At 57.7% G+C, this 13,717-nt stretch overlaps 1 protein-coding gene across 8 annotated transcripts in view; it reads left to right on the top strand.

Annotated features, from left to right (window-relative positions):
- The window catches only part of DCTN1 (dynactin subunit 1), a 68,937-nt gene that overhangs the window by 18,340 nt on the left and 36,880 nt on the right, over positions 1-13,717 (top strand). For 5 of the 8 annotated variants that reach the window (XM_083832800.1, XM_083832799.1, XM_083832798.1 and 2 more), the window contains 2 exons: positions 4,215-4,293; positions 7,207-7,238. In XM_083832800.1, coding sequence (XP_083688926.1) covers positions 4,215-4,293; positions 7,207-7,238 — 111 coding nt within the window. Of the gene's footprint in view, positions 1-4,214; positions 4,294-7,206; positions 7,239-10,852; positions 10,874-13,717 lie in introns of all 8 variants that reach the window. The other 3 variants (XM_083832797.1, XM_083832794.1, XM_083832792.1) reach the window with 1 other exon arrangement.

The raw sequence follows: 13,717 nt of genomic DNA, 5'->3' as shown, positions 1-13,717 counted from the left end.
TACGCTTCTCCCATGTGCGTGTGTCCTGCAGCAGCTTTAGCTTGCCGTGCTTGTGTAGCTCGTGGATTTCTTGGTTGAATAGAGGAAAATGGCTCTCTGCACCTACTGAAGGGAGAGTTAAAATGCTTTTCCTTCGCTCCCAGGGAGCACAACGTTAATGTTTCTGGGACTCTGTCTTCCACTGTGCAATGGAAAGAACAGCTCCAGCCACAAAGGCGAGCCTCACCAGCAGGCAGTGCCGGTGCCAGAGCTGTGGCTCGTACTAGCCTGGCGCTCATCCCCTCTGCCCATTTCATTGAGCATCTCAGTCCGCCTTGGGGGGTTGTAGTGAAGTGTTTTCAGGTGAGTCAGGTGAAGAAAGTTTGAGTTCCAGACAGTGTGGGATGGTTTTACTTCGGCTCTGAAACGAGGAGTACAAAGCTGCCTGCTGCGTGCTGCCTCAGCGTGCTGCCAGCTCCGATATCCCCAGTAAGGTTTGGGACCTGCGCCTGGGTGTTGGGTCGGTGAGCTCTCGTTGTCCGTGCACCCAGGTAGGAAGTAGCCATCTCAGTTATGTGCAGACAAGTCTCTTCCCTTTTAACTTCCGTGCAGTCTTCACGCAGCACGAGCACAGCAAGGTGGCGTCGCTCTGTAGGCCCACCGGTAGCTGTGCTCCAAGCACGGTGTCGCAGCGAGAGGCGTTCAGCTCCTTTCCTCCTTCCCTGAGTGCAAAACCATTGCTTTAAGCTTGGCTCGAAGCAGAGTGCTGAGCTTGTTTCCCCTTCCACGAACCCTCCTGCTGCCCCACAGACGTGGTGGCTCGCTTCCAGGTCGTTGGCAGTGGGTGACTGCGGAAGTGCAGGGATAATCGGCCGCTTTGGGAGAGGAGTCCTGAGCTGGACCCCGGCATCCCCTGTCCCGGCCGTCAGGAGGGCCACCAGTTCCTGTGCGGTTCCAGGGGCACAGCGACAGTTCACGGATGAGAAGTGAACATTGTCCTGGCTGTTCTGCTGGGACTTGTGGACCCGGCTTCCTTGGCCTGCCTCTCAGCCTAGCCCGCCAGCTGGAAAAGAAAATCCAACTCTTGGTACTGAGTTACAATTAAAAGCTTTGGTCTGCGGGACCGGGATGTGCTGGGGGCTTTTTGGCACAGGGGGCAGTCTGCTGGTGCCTCTGGTGTCTGGTGGACACGTGGCTGGCAGCGCTGGCGTGCTGGGGTCAAGGTGCTGTGCCCGCCCTGGGCCTCGCAGAGGAGTTTCCAGCTCAAAACCTGGTGACGGAGGACGGTGGTGGAAAGGTTCTTGTGCGTGGCATTGCACTGGGGTGTTTGCGGGACAAACCGGAGGTCCTCTGCGGTGTCTTCTGGGATGTGGAAGCTGCCACGCTGCGGGAACCAGCCCGAGGGGAGCCGTGTGCTGCGCTGCCTCGCCTGCAGCGGTTTGGGTCTTTGTGTCGCGCGGCCCCGCTGAGCAGCCCACAGTTTGCTTAAAAACGAGTGGCTTCTCCACGGTGACAGCGAGCAGCTTCTGCGCTGCTCTGCCCTGCGGCAGGGCAAACCCCTGCTTTGGGGGTGCAGACGTGAACTGGTGCTGGCAGCGCCGCCCGCCCCTCTGAGCCCGTGGTCGGGGTGGGAGGGTGAACTCAGAATCACAGAATCACAGAATATCCTGAGCTGGAAGGGACCCGCAAGGATCATCGAGTCCAACTCCTGGCACCACACAGGTCTACCCAAAAACTCAGACCATGCACTTAGCGAGCTCGGTCTCCGAGGAGCGTGTCCGGAGCGGGCTGCGAGCCCAGCGCTTTGTGCCTGGTGCAGCGCGGGGCTGTGGCTCGGTTCCCTGCTGCCGTTTCTCAGCGCCCTCTTTTCGAGGAGCACAGCTTCCCAGAGGAGTTTCAGCACGAGGGCTGGGCGAGCTGGCCCGTACCCGAAGGGCTTATCTGGAACGGTCGCTCTGGTTTGGGGCATTAATTTTTCAAGAACTGTTTTTTAGATGCAAATGGAAGATGGCAGGATTCCCTTCAGTGGAGTTAGTGCTCTGCTTGTGCTCTCAGCTGTAAATCTGTCTGCTGCTTCCTCCCCTCATTCATTTCTGGTCTCTCCAGCGTGGCGGGTGGCTTTCCTGTGGTTACACGCAGTGTCAGACCTCTGGATGGCGATGATTTTTCTCAAGGAAAAAAAGTAACGTGGTTTTCTCATTGCTCATGGAGCAGATGGACTGTGTCCATGTAAGCTCATCTTGGACACATGTAAAATGTTTTTAAGAAATTTCCAAGATTAACTTTCTGTTCTCTCCACTTAAAAATACGCCTCCAGAAATGAGTGCTGGTGATACCAGCATCAGTGAAGCCTAGCCGTATTCCTGGTCTTTTCCTTTGCTCTGGAGTTTCAGCTTTAAAAACGCACTGGCGGAAAGTCAGAGACCTTTGGCAGAGTCGGGCACACGTTTCTGTCCGCTTCCCGCGGCTACCCCGGCGGTGGGTCCCAGGCCGGGTGTGGACGGGTTGCAGATGAGCGCTGTGCTTTGCCTGCAGCAAGCCGCAGCTTGGGGGAAGGATCGAGCCCACGCAGTGCATCCGCTCCCCGCTGCTCTGCCTCGCCAGCTGCGGGGGTGCGTCCCGGCGGCGCCCTGCGCTGCCCAAGGGGCAGAGGGGCCCGGGAGCCCTGGGATGATGACGGCCCCGTGCCCCTCACAGTGCCCCCACGGGGGGCAGGATGGGCCCCTGCGGCTGGGAGCCGGGAGCGCTCCCTGCCTCGCGGGGCTGCGGCAGCGGTGGGGATGTCCGTGCCCACGGGCGGTCCCCGTGCCTCTGGGGCGGGCATCTCCAACCGGGGGCTGGCTCGATGGCTTCTGGCAGCCTCAGCGTCGCACCTGCCCGGGGCTCGGATGTGGGCCGTAGCTCTGGATGTGCGTCGGCTTACGTGGGAACGTCGCCGATTGTGGCGTCAGGTGGAGCTGCTTTTCTGCTCCTGCCTGGCAGAGGGACTCAGCTTAGTCCTGCTTCTGCAGCGCATCTCGCGTGTAGTTGTGCTTCTCCAGCGTAAACCAAAGGCGCCTCGTTCTAGTCCCTTCTCTTGCCCTGGGCCATCTCCGGGTACGTCTGGTGCTGGCGCCTGCAGGAGGACCCCAGGAGCACCCCGAGGGCGCAGCACGTCGCCGTCCTGTCGTCCTCGCCTCTTTCTGTCTCGCTGCCGTTAGCGAATGGCCCTGCAGGTCTGCATCGCCACGCTGCTCAGGAATCAGGCGTACCTGGCTGTGTCGGCAGTGCGCTTTCTGTATGACTTCAGGGGAAACTTGCCTCTCCCTCGCTTTTTAAACCATGGTTTGAGTGTTTTCAGCATTGGTGCAGTCGTAATGATTCCTGTGGCATCAGTCTCCTTGCTTCTTTTCGTTTAAGCATATGATACTTGGGCGTCTTCCAGAAAGAAAGCCGTGACTAGCAGGTTTACAGGATTTTATTTTTATTTTTTAATGTTATTTTTAAACTGAACTCCCGTGCTTAAGACTTTTACAGAGCGGGTAGCTGTGGCAAATGCCTGTCAGGAACAATTCAGGTGGTGTTGGCCTTCCGAGGTTGAGGAATGGTTTTCAGGAAGTGATCTAATCCTTTCCAGTCTTGTTTTCTATATTTATCGGGCAGAAGTGTGTCCAGAAATAGCTGACAGAGAGAAAAGCCCAGATCCTCAACCCTTAGGTAGCTTGGCGCAGCGCAGGCCTGGAGGTGTTCCTGTCCGCGCCTCGCGGGCTCCCCGAGAGCCGGGCAGCTTCGTCTGGGAGCAAACCCAGCCCGACCCCTCTGCTGGCTGCCTGGGCCTTCTGAAGCGCAGGAGTTGCTGTGTTTCGGAGAAAAGCAGTTTTCCTTACGGTGGAGAAGGGTTTTAAAATTAGTTAGACAAAACATACAAATAAAAAGGAGCTTTCTGCCAGGTGCCAGTAACGCGACCTGGTCACCAGCCCGGGGCCGTGAGCGGATGGCGCTGTGGGTGACCGTGAAGCTGCTACCGATGTTCTGGGCGGTCAAATCCCGAGCTCTGACTTTTTCTTCCTTAAGTGAGCACGCAGCTTTTTCAGGAAGCCTGCGGGAAGGAGGATGGCCAAACATCTGAACTTGAGTAACCGAAACAAAAATGTGCACCAAAAACCCTGTAGTCTCTGTAGGAACCTGCTGCAGGGGGGCGTTAGGTGGTCGCCCGTCCCCTTCTCCGCACTGATGGCTGTTGCGCTCTTTTCCAGATCCAGGTGTTTGAAGATGGAGCTGATACCACGTCCCCGGAAACGCCGGACTCCGCTGCCTTGAAGGTCCCCAAGAGAGGTACGGGTGCCGTGCCGCGCAGCGTGTCCCGCGCCGGGGGCTCGAGCTGCGGGCGCGTTGTGCTCCGCGCTGAGCCTTCCTTCGCTCCCTGTCATCAGGCTGCTTCGTAACGGCCCCGTTCTGTTACCTTGGAGTCTACTCTTTTTTTTTTTTTTTTTTCCTTTTGTCAGGCTTGCCTCCCTTTGAGGCCCATTTTTTGAGCGATTATTTAGCGGTACGTTTAGGGATCCTAGGAGCTTTAGGGGGGAAAAAGAAAACCCGTCTGATTGTTTGCAGACTCCAGGACAGGAAGCTGTGCGTGCCAAGCTGAGGATTTCTCGCGTGTGGAGCATTTGTTGAACACATGCTTAGTGATTCCGAGTAGGGTTGTTTCCTTTGTTGTTGTTGTTTTCCTTTCCTGGCCAGTGGAAACCAAAATTTCCCTTTATTCACAACTGAAACCCACCCTGCAGCCGCATCAAGCGTGCCCGAAGGCATCCGAGGGGGGATGATCGGCTCCGAAGGGGGTGTTCCCGGCAGCTTCGTTTGGTGTCCCCGGGGTGGAGGGGAAGTGAGCTGGCGTTCGTGTCTCCTGGCATCCCCCCGCCTCCTCCAGGGAGCCCCGGGCTGCAGCGGGGACCTGGGGCTGCTGTGCCCCCGCCTCTTGGTGGTCGTCCCCTCAGCACCCGCAGCTCAACGGGGCGCTGGTAAGGCCAGCACTGGTGGTGGGGTGCGGGGCTTAATGTGAAAGAGGAAAACTCTTCGGCTTAGTACCCGGGTCCGAATTGTGTCATTTTGCTCCAGAGCAAAAGAAAAAGAAAAGCCCAGTCTGTTGGGCGACTTCAGTCTGTTCTTTTTGTCTACTTGATGTTAATGGCAAACAAAAATATTCCCTAGCGTTTGTACGCTCTTTTCACTGTTTGTCAGTTCAGACTTCCCAGGCGAAGGCTTGTTTTTTCTTGTCAAAATTCTATCCTCGTTTAGGATGAGGAGCTTGTGTGGAGCAGTGCAAGCACTTCTTGCCCCACTTCTCCTGGAGGTCTGGGTTTTCTGAATTTACATTAATGGCCTTCACCTTTTTGAGCGCTGAATGTGCAAAAAGCTACACGGCTCCCGGAGGTGGGAGCCTGCTGTCGTTCTCCTCATCCCTGAGCTCCCTGGGGCTAGGCAGGAGGAACGGGCCGGTGCTTGTCAGACCCTCGTTGAAAGTCCCGAGAGCTGGGAGTGGGCGATGCATTCAGGAGCACAGGACGGACACAGACCAGACGTGGGCCACTGCACGGAGGCAGCCGTGGGAGGAGGAACAAACGAGCCTCTGGGTGTAGCACGGCTCCTCAGCAAATGCTGCTGTGGGTCAGCACGAGGAGCCTTTAAATCGGGTGCCCCCTCGTTACGTGGGAGCCTTTCTGAGGCTCCGCGCCGTGTGCTGCAGGGCTGCCGGTTTCTTTTAAAACCTTCGGGGGAGACCAGCAGCAACTGCGGCACCCGGAGGCCTGCGGCTGCTTCCTCGCAGCACGCCGCTGGCGTGCGTTCAGTGCTGCCTCCTCCTTTTCAGCACGCTCTGAGGCTCGTTGTCGCTGCCAGCAGCATTCACTGAGCTTCCTGCAGGGATGCTCCGGCCCTTTTCCCCCCGCTGCTGGTTCTTTGGTTGAAATACAAAGCGGGTGAAACACAAGCAGGTCACGTTGCGCCTCCCCGTGCGCAGCCTCAGCACCGCTTCGCGCACCTTGCGCTGCCCGGAGCCCCCCGAGCGGCGCGGGAGGGGACGGGCTGCCTGTGGAGCTCGGGGGCTGCGGGGCTGCTGCGGGCTCGGTGCCGCTGCCGTCTGCAGCAGCTGCCCTGGAGGAGCTGCTCCGTGGCGCCGGGCAGGACACGCCGCCGGCTGCGTGCCAGGGAGTTGCCATAGAAATGTCGGTGCCGGCTGCCGCAGCCGCTCCGCAGTACCCGCTGCGCAGACGTCTCAGCCCGGGCTCCAGCACCTGCCTCGCTCAGGGCGGGAGGCGTGGGGCGGGCGGCCCCTCTCTCCTCCGCCGCGTGCCCCTGCCGTGCTTGCTGCTGGGCCAGCAGCAATACCGAGCTGGCAATGCCGAGCTCTGGGTCGGAGCTGGGAGAGGAGGGGGCGAGCACCCCCTGCAGCTGTGAGCTGCTCGTGGACCCATCGGGCACCCAGCGGTGCAGCAAAGGGTGCAGCTGGTTTGGAGGGCGACCTGGGATGTCGCAGGGCTTTGGCTCCGGAGAAGCGGGAAGCCCTCTCTGCTCAGCCCGAGCGCTGCCAGGGCTGCGGCTCTGGGGCTGAGGATGCCCTCGGGGAAGTGACGCGCGGCGTCCTGCACCAGGGCAGGGCAGGGCAGGGCTGGGAAGCTTGGACGTGTCCCTGAGCGGACCTCCGGTGTCCGTCCTGGGTGCGTGCAGGGTCCCGGCTGCAGGCAGTCCTGGTGGACACCTCCTGCTTTGCTGTGTGGAGCAAACGCCCTCCAGGCCCGTGTCTGCTCGCGCTCCCGTGAGGTTCTCCTGTTGGAGTCCAGCTGGTTAGATGCAGCCATTTGGGTCGCTGCGTTGCCGTTCGTTTCCCGTAAGGGGATGTTCTGAAGGTGGCTCAAGGTTCTCTGCATTGCGGTAACTTAATGGAAGAGGAGCAGGGTATCGTGACCTAGTTCTAACGTGTCTGGACGTTGGGCTCTTTTCTCAGGCTGTGTCGGCAGCTCTAATAAGAGTCCCTGTTCCTACACACGTGTATGCCCTGTTACACCGCCACGTCCTGGTTTGTGCAGAGCTCCGTGGGCTCTGCCCCACTCCCACCTCTTTAAGAATGTGTAAATGCCCTCTTAGCATGCCCCAGCTCTCGCTGGGCTGCAGACACTCTTGGTATGCAGGTCAGGCCCAAGGGGACTGCTGTGCCAAAGCTGATGGCTTTCTTTCTGTTTTTCTTTACAGATTCCCTGGAAGCTGCCAAAGCCAGCAAACTGGTGAGTGCTGAGCCCGTAACGCTGCAGGCTGCTGAGATACATTCACTTTGCAGCATGTGATTAGTGGGAGAGGCAGACTCACACATACCGCTCCAGTGTTTTTCCTTCCGTTAACTTTTATCGCCTCTCTAAAAGCTCCATTTTTTAACCCTGCAGGAAAAGTGCCTGGAGATGCACACACACACACAGTGTGCCAAAAGGGCAGGTTTTCCAGCCTGTCTCTTATTTAGTCCTTTTCAATTCTTTGCTCAATAGTAAGAGTGCCAATGATAAAGTGCATTTCTTCTGAAACCCATGGGAAACGAGGCTCTATAAGAAGCAATTTTTCAACTAACAGTGAGAAAGCAGTAAGTTACAGAGGAATACGCTCCCAGCACAGGTGTCTGTGTTACACACTTAAACCTAAGTTCAGTCAGTATTGCAACAGGCACGTCCTGCACGCTTCTTGGCTGTGTTCCTTAAAAAAAACCACACAACAAAGCACACCAGAAAAGCACCCGTACACCCTGCAGGAAGTGCACTCCTCAGGATATGTGAAATAAGCATTCTCTGGCTTGTTCGTAGGGCTTACAGAGGAACTGTGTGTTTAGTTCTGAGTATCTTTGTCCAGGAATCTCGATGGCTCTTGAGGCGTTAATGGGTACGTGTTGTATCCAAACGTACGACGTGTATTCCATAAGGAACAGAAATCGCAGCAGGTTCCTATTTCACAAAGGCTTCTGGCCCCCAGACAAGCTCAGACAGTTGTTTAAGTGTGAAAGCACCAAAACGGCCACGCGTGTGTACAGGTACTGAGAAACCTGTGGTGGTGCTGGGGGGACGGTGACTTCGCTCTGTGCACGCCTCAGAACAAAGGTGGGATGTTCCCTGGGGACAGGCCGGCCCCTCTTGTGCCTAGGCAGCGGTGCCAGGGAAAGCAGCTTATCTGCAGGCAAGGGGCTTCGCCAGGCGGCCCTCTTGTGTGCTCAGCACCCGCGGCCCCGCGTTAGGGCAGCTCGTCAGCCCGCTCACGGGCGTTGCGTTGCGGTACCAGCGATTGCCAGGAGCGGGAGGGACTTCCCCAGGGCGGCGCAGAGCCGTGCTCCGGGTCGGGGTCCGCCTGCACCGCGGTGGGACGTGGGCACGGGACCCACGTGTGGAGGGGCTCCGGGGGCTCAGCGGCCTCGCGGGCCTGGGAGGCTGAGCCTCGCTCGTGCTGTGAGGCCAGTGGACCCCAGAGTAGAGGGTGGAGAAGAAATTCCCGCCCCCCCGCCTCGTATTTAAGGGGCTTGGGGGATTTTGCAGGGTTACCTTCTCTGCTGACTGAGGCTCCCCTTACCTGCTGGCGTGTGATGGCCGACTGGTCCCTTCCATTGCAGGGCCCTGCGCTGGTGGCACCTTCTCCCCCTTGTGTTCTCCGCCTGTGATGACATTTTAGTTCCCTGGTTTAATTATATGCTGCAATTAGTGCGAGGGTTGCTAGGTGAAACTGTGTGCTGTAAAGGTCAGACCAGACTACGGTTCCTCAAAATAAAGGCTGCGAGAGGGAGTTGGGGGTGCTGGAAGAGAGGTTTTAAAATTGTTTCAGAATGTTTGTAATAAGAGACATATAGTAGTTATGAAGGGGGGAAAAATGTAGCATTCATGACATCAGGATGCTAAAATAGTAATTGTTCTGCAATTGTTCTGCCTAAGAAGGCTGCAGAAGAGGAGATGAACTGAAAGGGGTTGCTCCCAGGTTTAGAACCCCCCGATTAAATACCTAGTGGTGCCCCCTGTTTGGTTTTTTCTACGTAAGAGAGAATTGAATTTGGTGCTGGCCACGTTGGAGGCGTTCTGGTAGGTGGAGCTCTGTGCCGTGCGGGGCTGCAGGTGCTGCTGTGCCGTGGGGCGGTCGGTCGAGCTTGTTGGTATGGAAAAACGCTGGAGTTCAAAGTAACGTCCTGCTGCCTCTGAAATACTGTCCCGGCACAGTGGGCTCCCGGCGTAACCCAAATGATGCCCCAGAGACAAGGAGCTCCCCGCAGCGCGCTGCCCCTGCCCCTCCTGCCGAGGGCTGCCTCCTGCCCCCGGGGACCCGCGGGCGCCCGAGACCCCGCGGAGGCTGCGGGAGAGCGCTGTGGTCGGGGTCCTCTCGGCCTCTTCTGCCTTACCCGGGCGTGTGCTGGCGAAATGGTGCCCACTGCCAGATTTGCTCACATCGCCTTGGCGGTGCCTTGAGCAGTGCTTTGGTGTCCGGGCCCTGGTGTTGGGTACCTAAGTGAGGCTGTGAGCAGTGTCTATAGGAAAAAGAACAAGGCTGGGGGGGGGCTTTGCTGGGCTGTGAGCTGGCCACAAAGGGTGCCTGGCAGATGAGGCTGGCCCCTGCTGCAGGGCAGCCCCCACAGTGCCACGGACACAGAAGCAATAAAAAAAAGATAAATTCTGGCACTTGTGAGAAGGTGGGGAGGCCCACCGAGTTCCAACCCAGTTCGCCTGCTCTTGTGGCATCGCTTCGGAGCTCACCTCGCCACGGCAAAGCACTGCTGCGGAGCGGGGCACAGCACGGCCCCGGGGGGCTCGGGGGCTCTGCCAGCAGGGGTCAGTGCGGGCTGGGTGCCTGCGGGGGGGCGATGCTGGGGACCCCGCTGTGCTCCCCCTGCCACCCCCGTACCCCTCTCCCGGTTTGCTCCGGCACATCCAACATCACAACCTGGTGATATCAAAAGCCCGGTGGCATCCAAAAGCCCGGTGACATCAGAACCTGGTGACATGAGAAGCCCGGCGCTGTGCGCTCGCAGCGCTGCCCGAGCAGCAGTTCCAGCCGCACTGTGCAGCCGTGGCGCTGCGGTTTCGGACGGAGCACGCGGAGGGGGCCCCGACCTGTGGGGATGGGGCAGCCGGAGCAGCTCCCCAGCACGCCGCCGGTGAAGCACGGCCCTGGGCAGCACGCTGCGAGAGCCCTGCTGCCGGGGGAACTTGTCCGTGGGGCAGCAACCGAGGGGGGGCTTTGCCTCGCTGGGATCGAGTCGTACTTCAAAGCAAAGCGTTGCGTTACTGTAAGTCGTAAGCGTGTCCCGAGGCGTAGTTGCTGGTTTTACTTCCTCTTCAGTAGCTGCAAATGTACCCCCCAAAAAATGAGAAGAAAGCAGCCGGGCACGGCGTCGCCTTCCCTCTGCAGGGGCTGATCCAAGGTGGGCCAGAGCAGGAGGCGAGCGGCGTCGCAGGAGCTGGGTTTGGGGCGGGCCGTCCCCAGTGGTAACTCTTCTGTGCAAGTGCTGATGGCTGCCCTTAAGTGAATTAACTTTTCTTCCTTTGTGTCCTGGCTCTTAAAAAAACTTTGTGCTGGAGGGATTTGGAGGCCGGATCAGTGACAGCGAAGTGAAGCTAGTAAATCAGGGGACTGAGAACAAGCCCCGATGTCTACTTCCCTGTTAAGCCACCTCACATTTGTTTAAATGTGTCTGAATGTATTTTCCTTCCTTTCTGACGGTACATGTTTTTGCAGCCTGGTGAATTCATTGAGAAATGTACTCTTTCATGAACAACTGGCTCTCAAATTTGTGATATTTGAGCAGAGAGCAAACCGTTCTCATCACTGCTGTCTGTATGCTGTGAGCTCTAACTTTCTAACCTTTTGTTTCCTCTTCATGCAGCGTGGAGTGAAACCTAAAAAGGTGGTGCGTTTTTTGCCAATTAGCCTGCATGTTGCAGTCTCCTGGCCGCATGAAACGCCCCCCGGTGCATCCCAGTCCATCGTCACCCATTGCTGTGCCCCCCATCGTGCACTTGCATGTTTGCTCATTGCATGCGCTCCCCTTCTCCAGCGCCCAGCTTACCCAGAGGATACGAGGTAAATGCAGTGCGAGCGATTGCTCCTGAGCTGGACCACGGCTTGGTGGGAGCAGTTTACATTACCGTATCTCTGCCCCGTCACCGCCCCAGGGGGGCCCAGAGGTTGGAAGACGAGTGTTTTGCTTGTCAGTTATGAGAATCTCACAGTTGTGAGAACTTTCTGCTAATGAGTTAACTGCAGCTGGGCGTTCGAGGCAGCACGTGGTGCCAGTTGCTGTTACTTGTGGGCTGTGCCCAGCATCGCTCCCGACGTGTCTGTGCGTAGGTTTTACATCAACTGGCTTTAAATCTCGGACAGTGAAGTGAACACACACGGTGCTGCTCCCATGTGAACGACGGCTGACACTCACCTTGGCTTTTGCTTTCTTCTGCCTTCTCTTTCCTCTAACTGGCATTTTAACATGGGGTGTGTTCCCCTGCGTACGGGGGCTGCAAGTACCAGCTGCATGCCGAGTGCTTTATGCGCTGTGGGAAGCATGAGCTGTGCTCCCTGGCGCTTACCGCGTTCAGTGGAAACATTTAAAACATTACAGATTGATTTTGGTACCCTGGTGTGTTATCACAGGGCCATCGTGTGGCCCTTTCGTGGTCAATATGTAGCAGGTTTCTAAACAACACGGGGTAATGCTGCACCCGTGGGCAGTTCTGACGTGTAGCTGAGCGAGGTGAAGCGGGGAGCTGTTGTAGCGAAAGCACAAACCACGGGAGTTTGGGAGAAGTACTGTGCTGCTCCGAGATACGCTCTGGGGACTTGCAGACAAGTCACCGCTTTGCTTAGCTGTGGTATTGCCTTCCCCTTGGGATGCGGCTTCCCGTGCTGCTTCCAGGTAAGAACACCCCGCGCCCCGTGTGCTCGTAGTACAAAGCAGAGCAAAAAGCCTTCGGTATCCCTCATTGCCAAAATGAACTACAGCTACACGGGCCCTGGCAGAGAGTGACCGTTTCCCACGGGCTGCTTGGGGAATATTTGCTTTTGCCAAGGAAATCTTGCTGAGCGAAAAGCAGCGCCGGCCGCTCAGGGCCCTGGGCCAGCACAGCGTGAGCAGCGGCGCGGGGCAGTGAAACCATACCTGCTAGTCCTCCGCGCGCGGGATGCCCGTCAGCCGTCTCTGCTGTGGATCTTTAGTTCCCAGCCGCTTCCGTTCTGGTTTTGGGGTGCAGAGGTGACCCAGACAACAGCACTGCTCCTCCTTCGGAAGGTCCCTGGATGAGGGGCAGCGCAGAGGCGTAGGGAGGAGCCGCAGAGGGGTGGCTGGGAGGGACGGCTGCCAGGTGGCCTCCCCCTCTGACCCCTTCCACGGCCTCTGTCCAAAACCTCTGCTCGTGTCCGGCGCTGAGCGGGCATGCACGCACTCGTCCGGCTCGTCCAGTCCCGCTACCTCTTACCCTTGGTGGTTTGCACGCAGCTTGTCCTTGTATCCAGCTCTTTTCCGTGCCTCTGTTGATGGGAAGGACTCTCGTTCGGAACGCTTTGTTTCTTTATTTTCCAGCCCCCCTTTCACTGGGTTTTCCAGGCAGTTGGGCTGACTGTGGGTTGTTGTACGCGCGCTGCCATCTGCTCAGAGCTTTGGCCGTGTGTTGCTTTTGAAAGCGGCTGTATGCTAATAGCTGTCCGGAGAGCTCTTCCTGACTAGAGTTGTGTGGAGGCGGGCTCAGACAGGTACGTCGCAGCTTTCTGCAGAGGGACAGACCCATGCCATGTTTTTTCAGATGTCACCTGAGAATTTAATTTTTCAGACAAAAGCCTTTAAAAAAGCCTTTAATAAACTTGTCGGCTCTCCACCCCCCTCCTCTGCAGCTCTTGACATTGCACAACTGTGTGAAAACTGTGGTCCAGTTGGTAGGATCACAAAATAACTAATGTTATTAGCAGGTAAATCCTTATTCATGAGATTAAGGTAGCTCTTTGCATGTTAAATATAGATTTAATCGTATTAAAAGCTGCTGCTTGCTGCTTTGTTGTGCCAGATGGTCCTTATCCTCCGAGCTACTGTCCCCCTCTCTGTGTGTACCCTTTGCCTTGGTTTTGCTGCTCTTTCGGTGTCGGTCGGAGGGATTCTTGTCCCTGGGGTGCTGCGAGGGCACCGGGGAGCTCCCCCCTCGCATGGGCAGCAGCCACGCATCCCTCGCTCAAGCTGCTGGGGCTGGTCCAGGCGTCCCCTCCACATCCTCGGCGGGGATTGCCAGCCCCAGCCCGGGCTGCTCTGCCAAAACCACTGCTGTGCTGGGCAGGAGGAGTCCCCTGGTGCCTGCTTTGGAAGCAGGAGGAGTGTTCTCAGAGCAAAATGAGTTTGGTGCTACCCGAGCTGGTGTTTCACTGAGCATGCGGTCAGGTCAGCAGTGTTGTTCCCCCTCTTGCCGAAATGCCAGGCGTCATTGCTGGGTCACCTTCCAGCGACCGGCAGCGCTGGGTCCTGCGGTGTGATGGAACTGGGGCGCTCTTGCCCGGGGCACTGGTGTGATGAGGGCGCTTAGGGCTGCCCAGAAGGGCTGGGCAGATTCTCTCCCTGCAGATAAATCTTAAGGAATACAAAGTGCACATGAAACGTGTTTTACTCGGGGGTGCATGAGCTGCCGGTGTCTGGGAGCACAGCTGGGCGCTGCCCGCCCCGCGTGTCCTTCCCTGGGCCTCTGCTCTGCGCTTCGCTCCTGCGCACCGCGGCCGC

This window comes from Anser anser (genome assembly GCF_964211835.1).
Source record: "Anser anser genome assembly, chromosome: 4".
Lineage (NCBI taxonomy): Eukaryota > Metazoa > Chordata > Aves > Anseriformes > Anatidae > Anser > Anser anser.
This window is presented reverse-complemented; position numbering and strand designations above follow the sequence as displayed.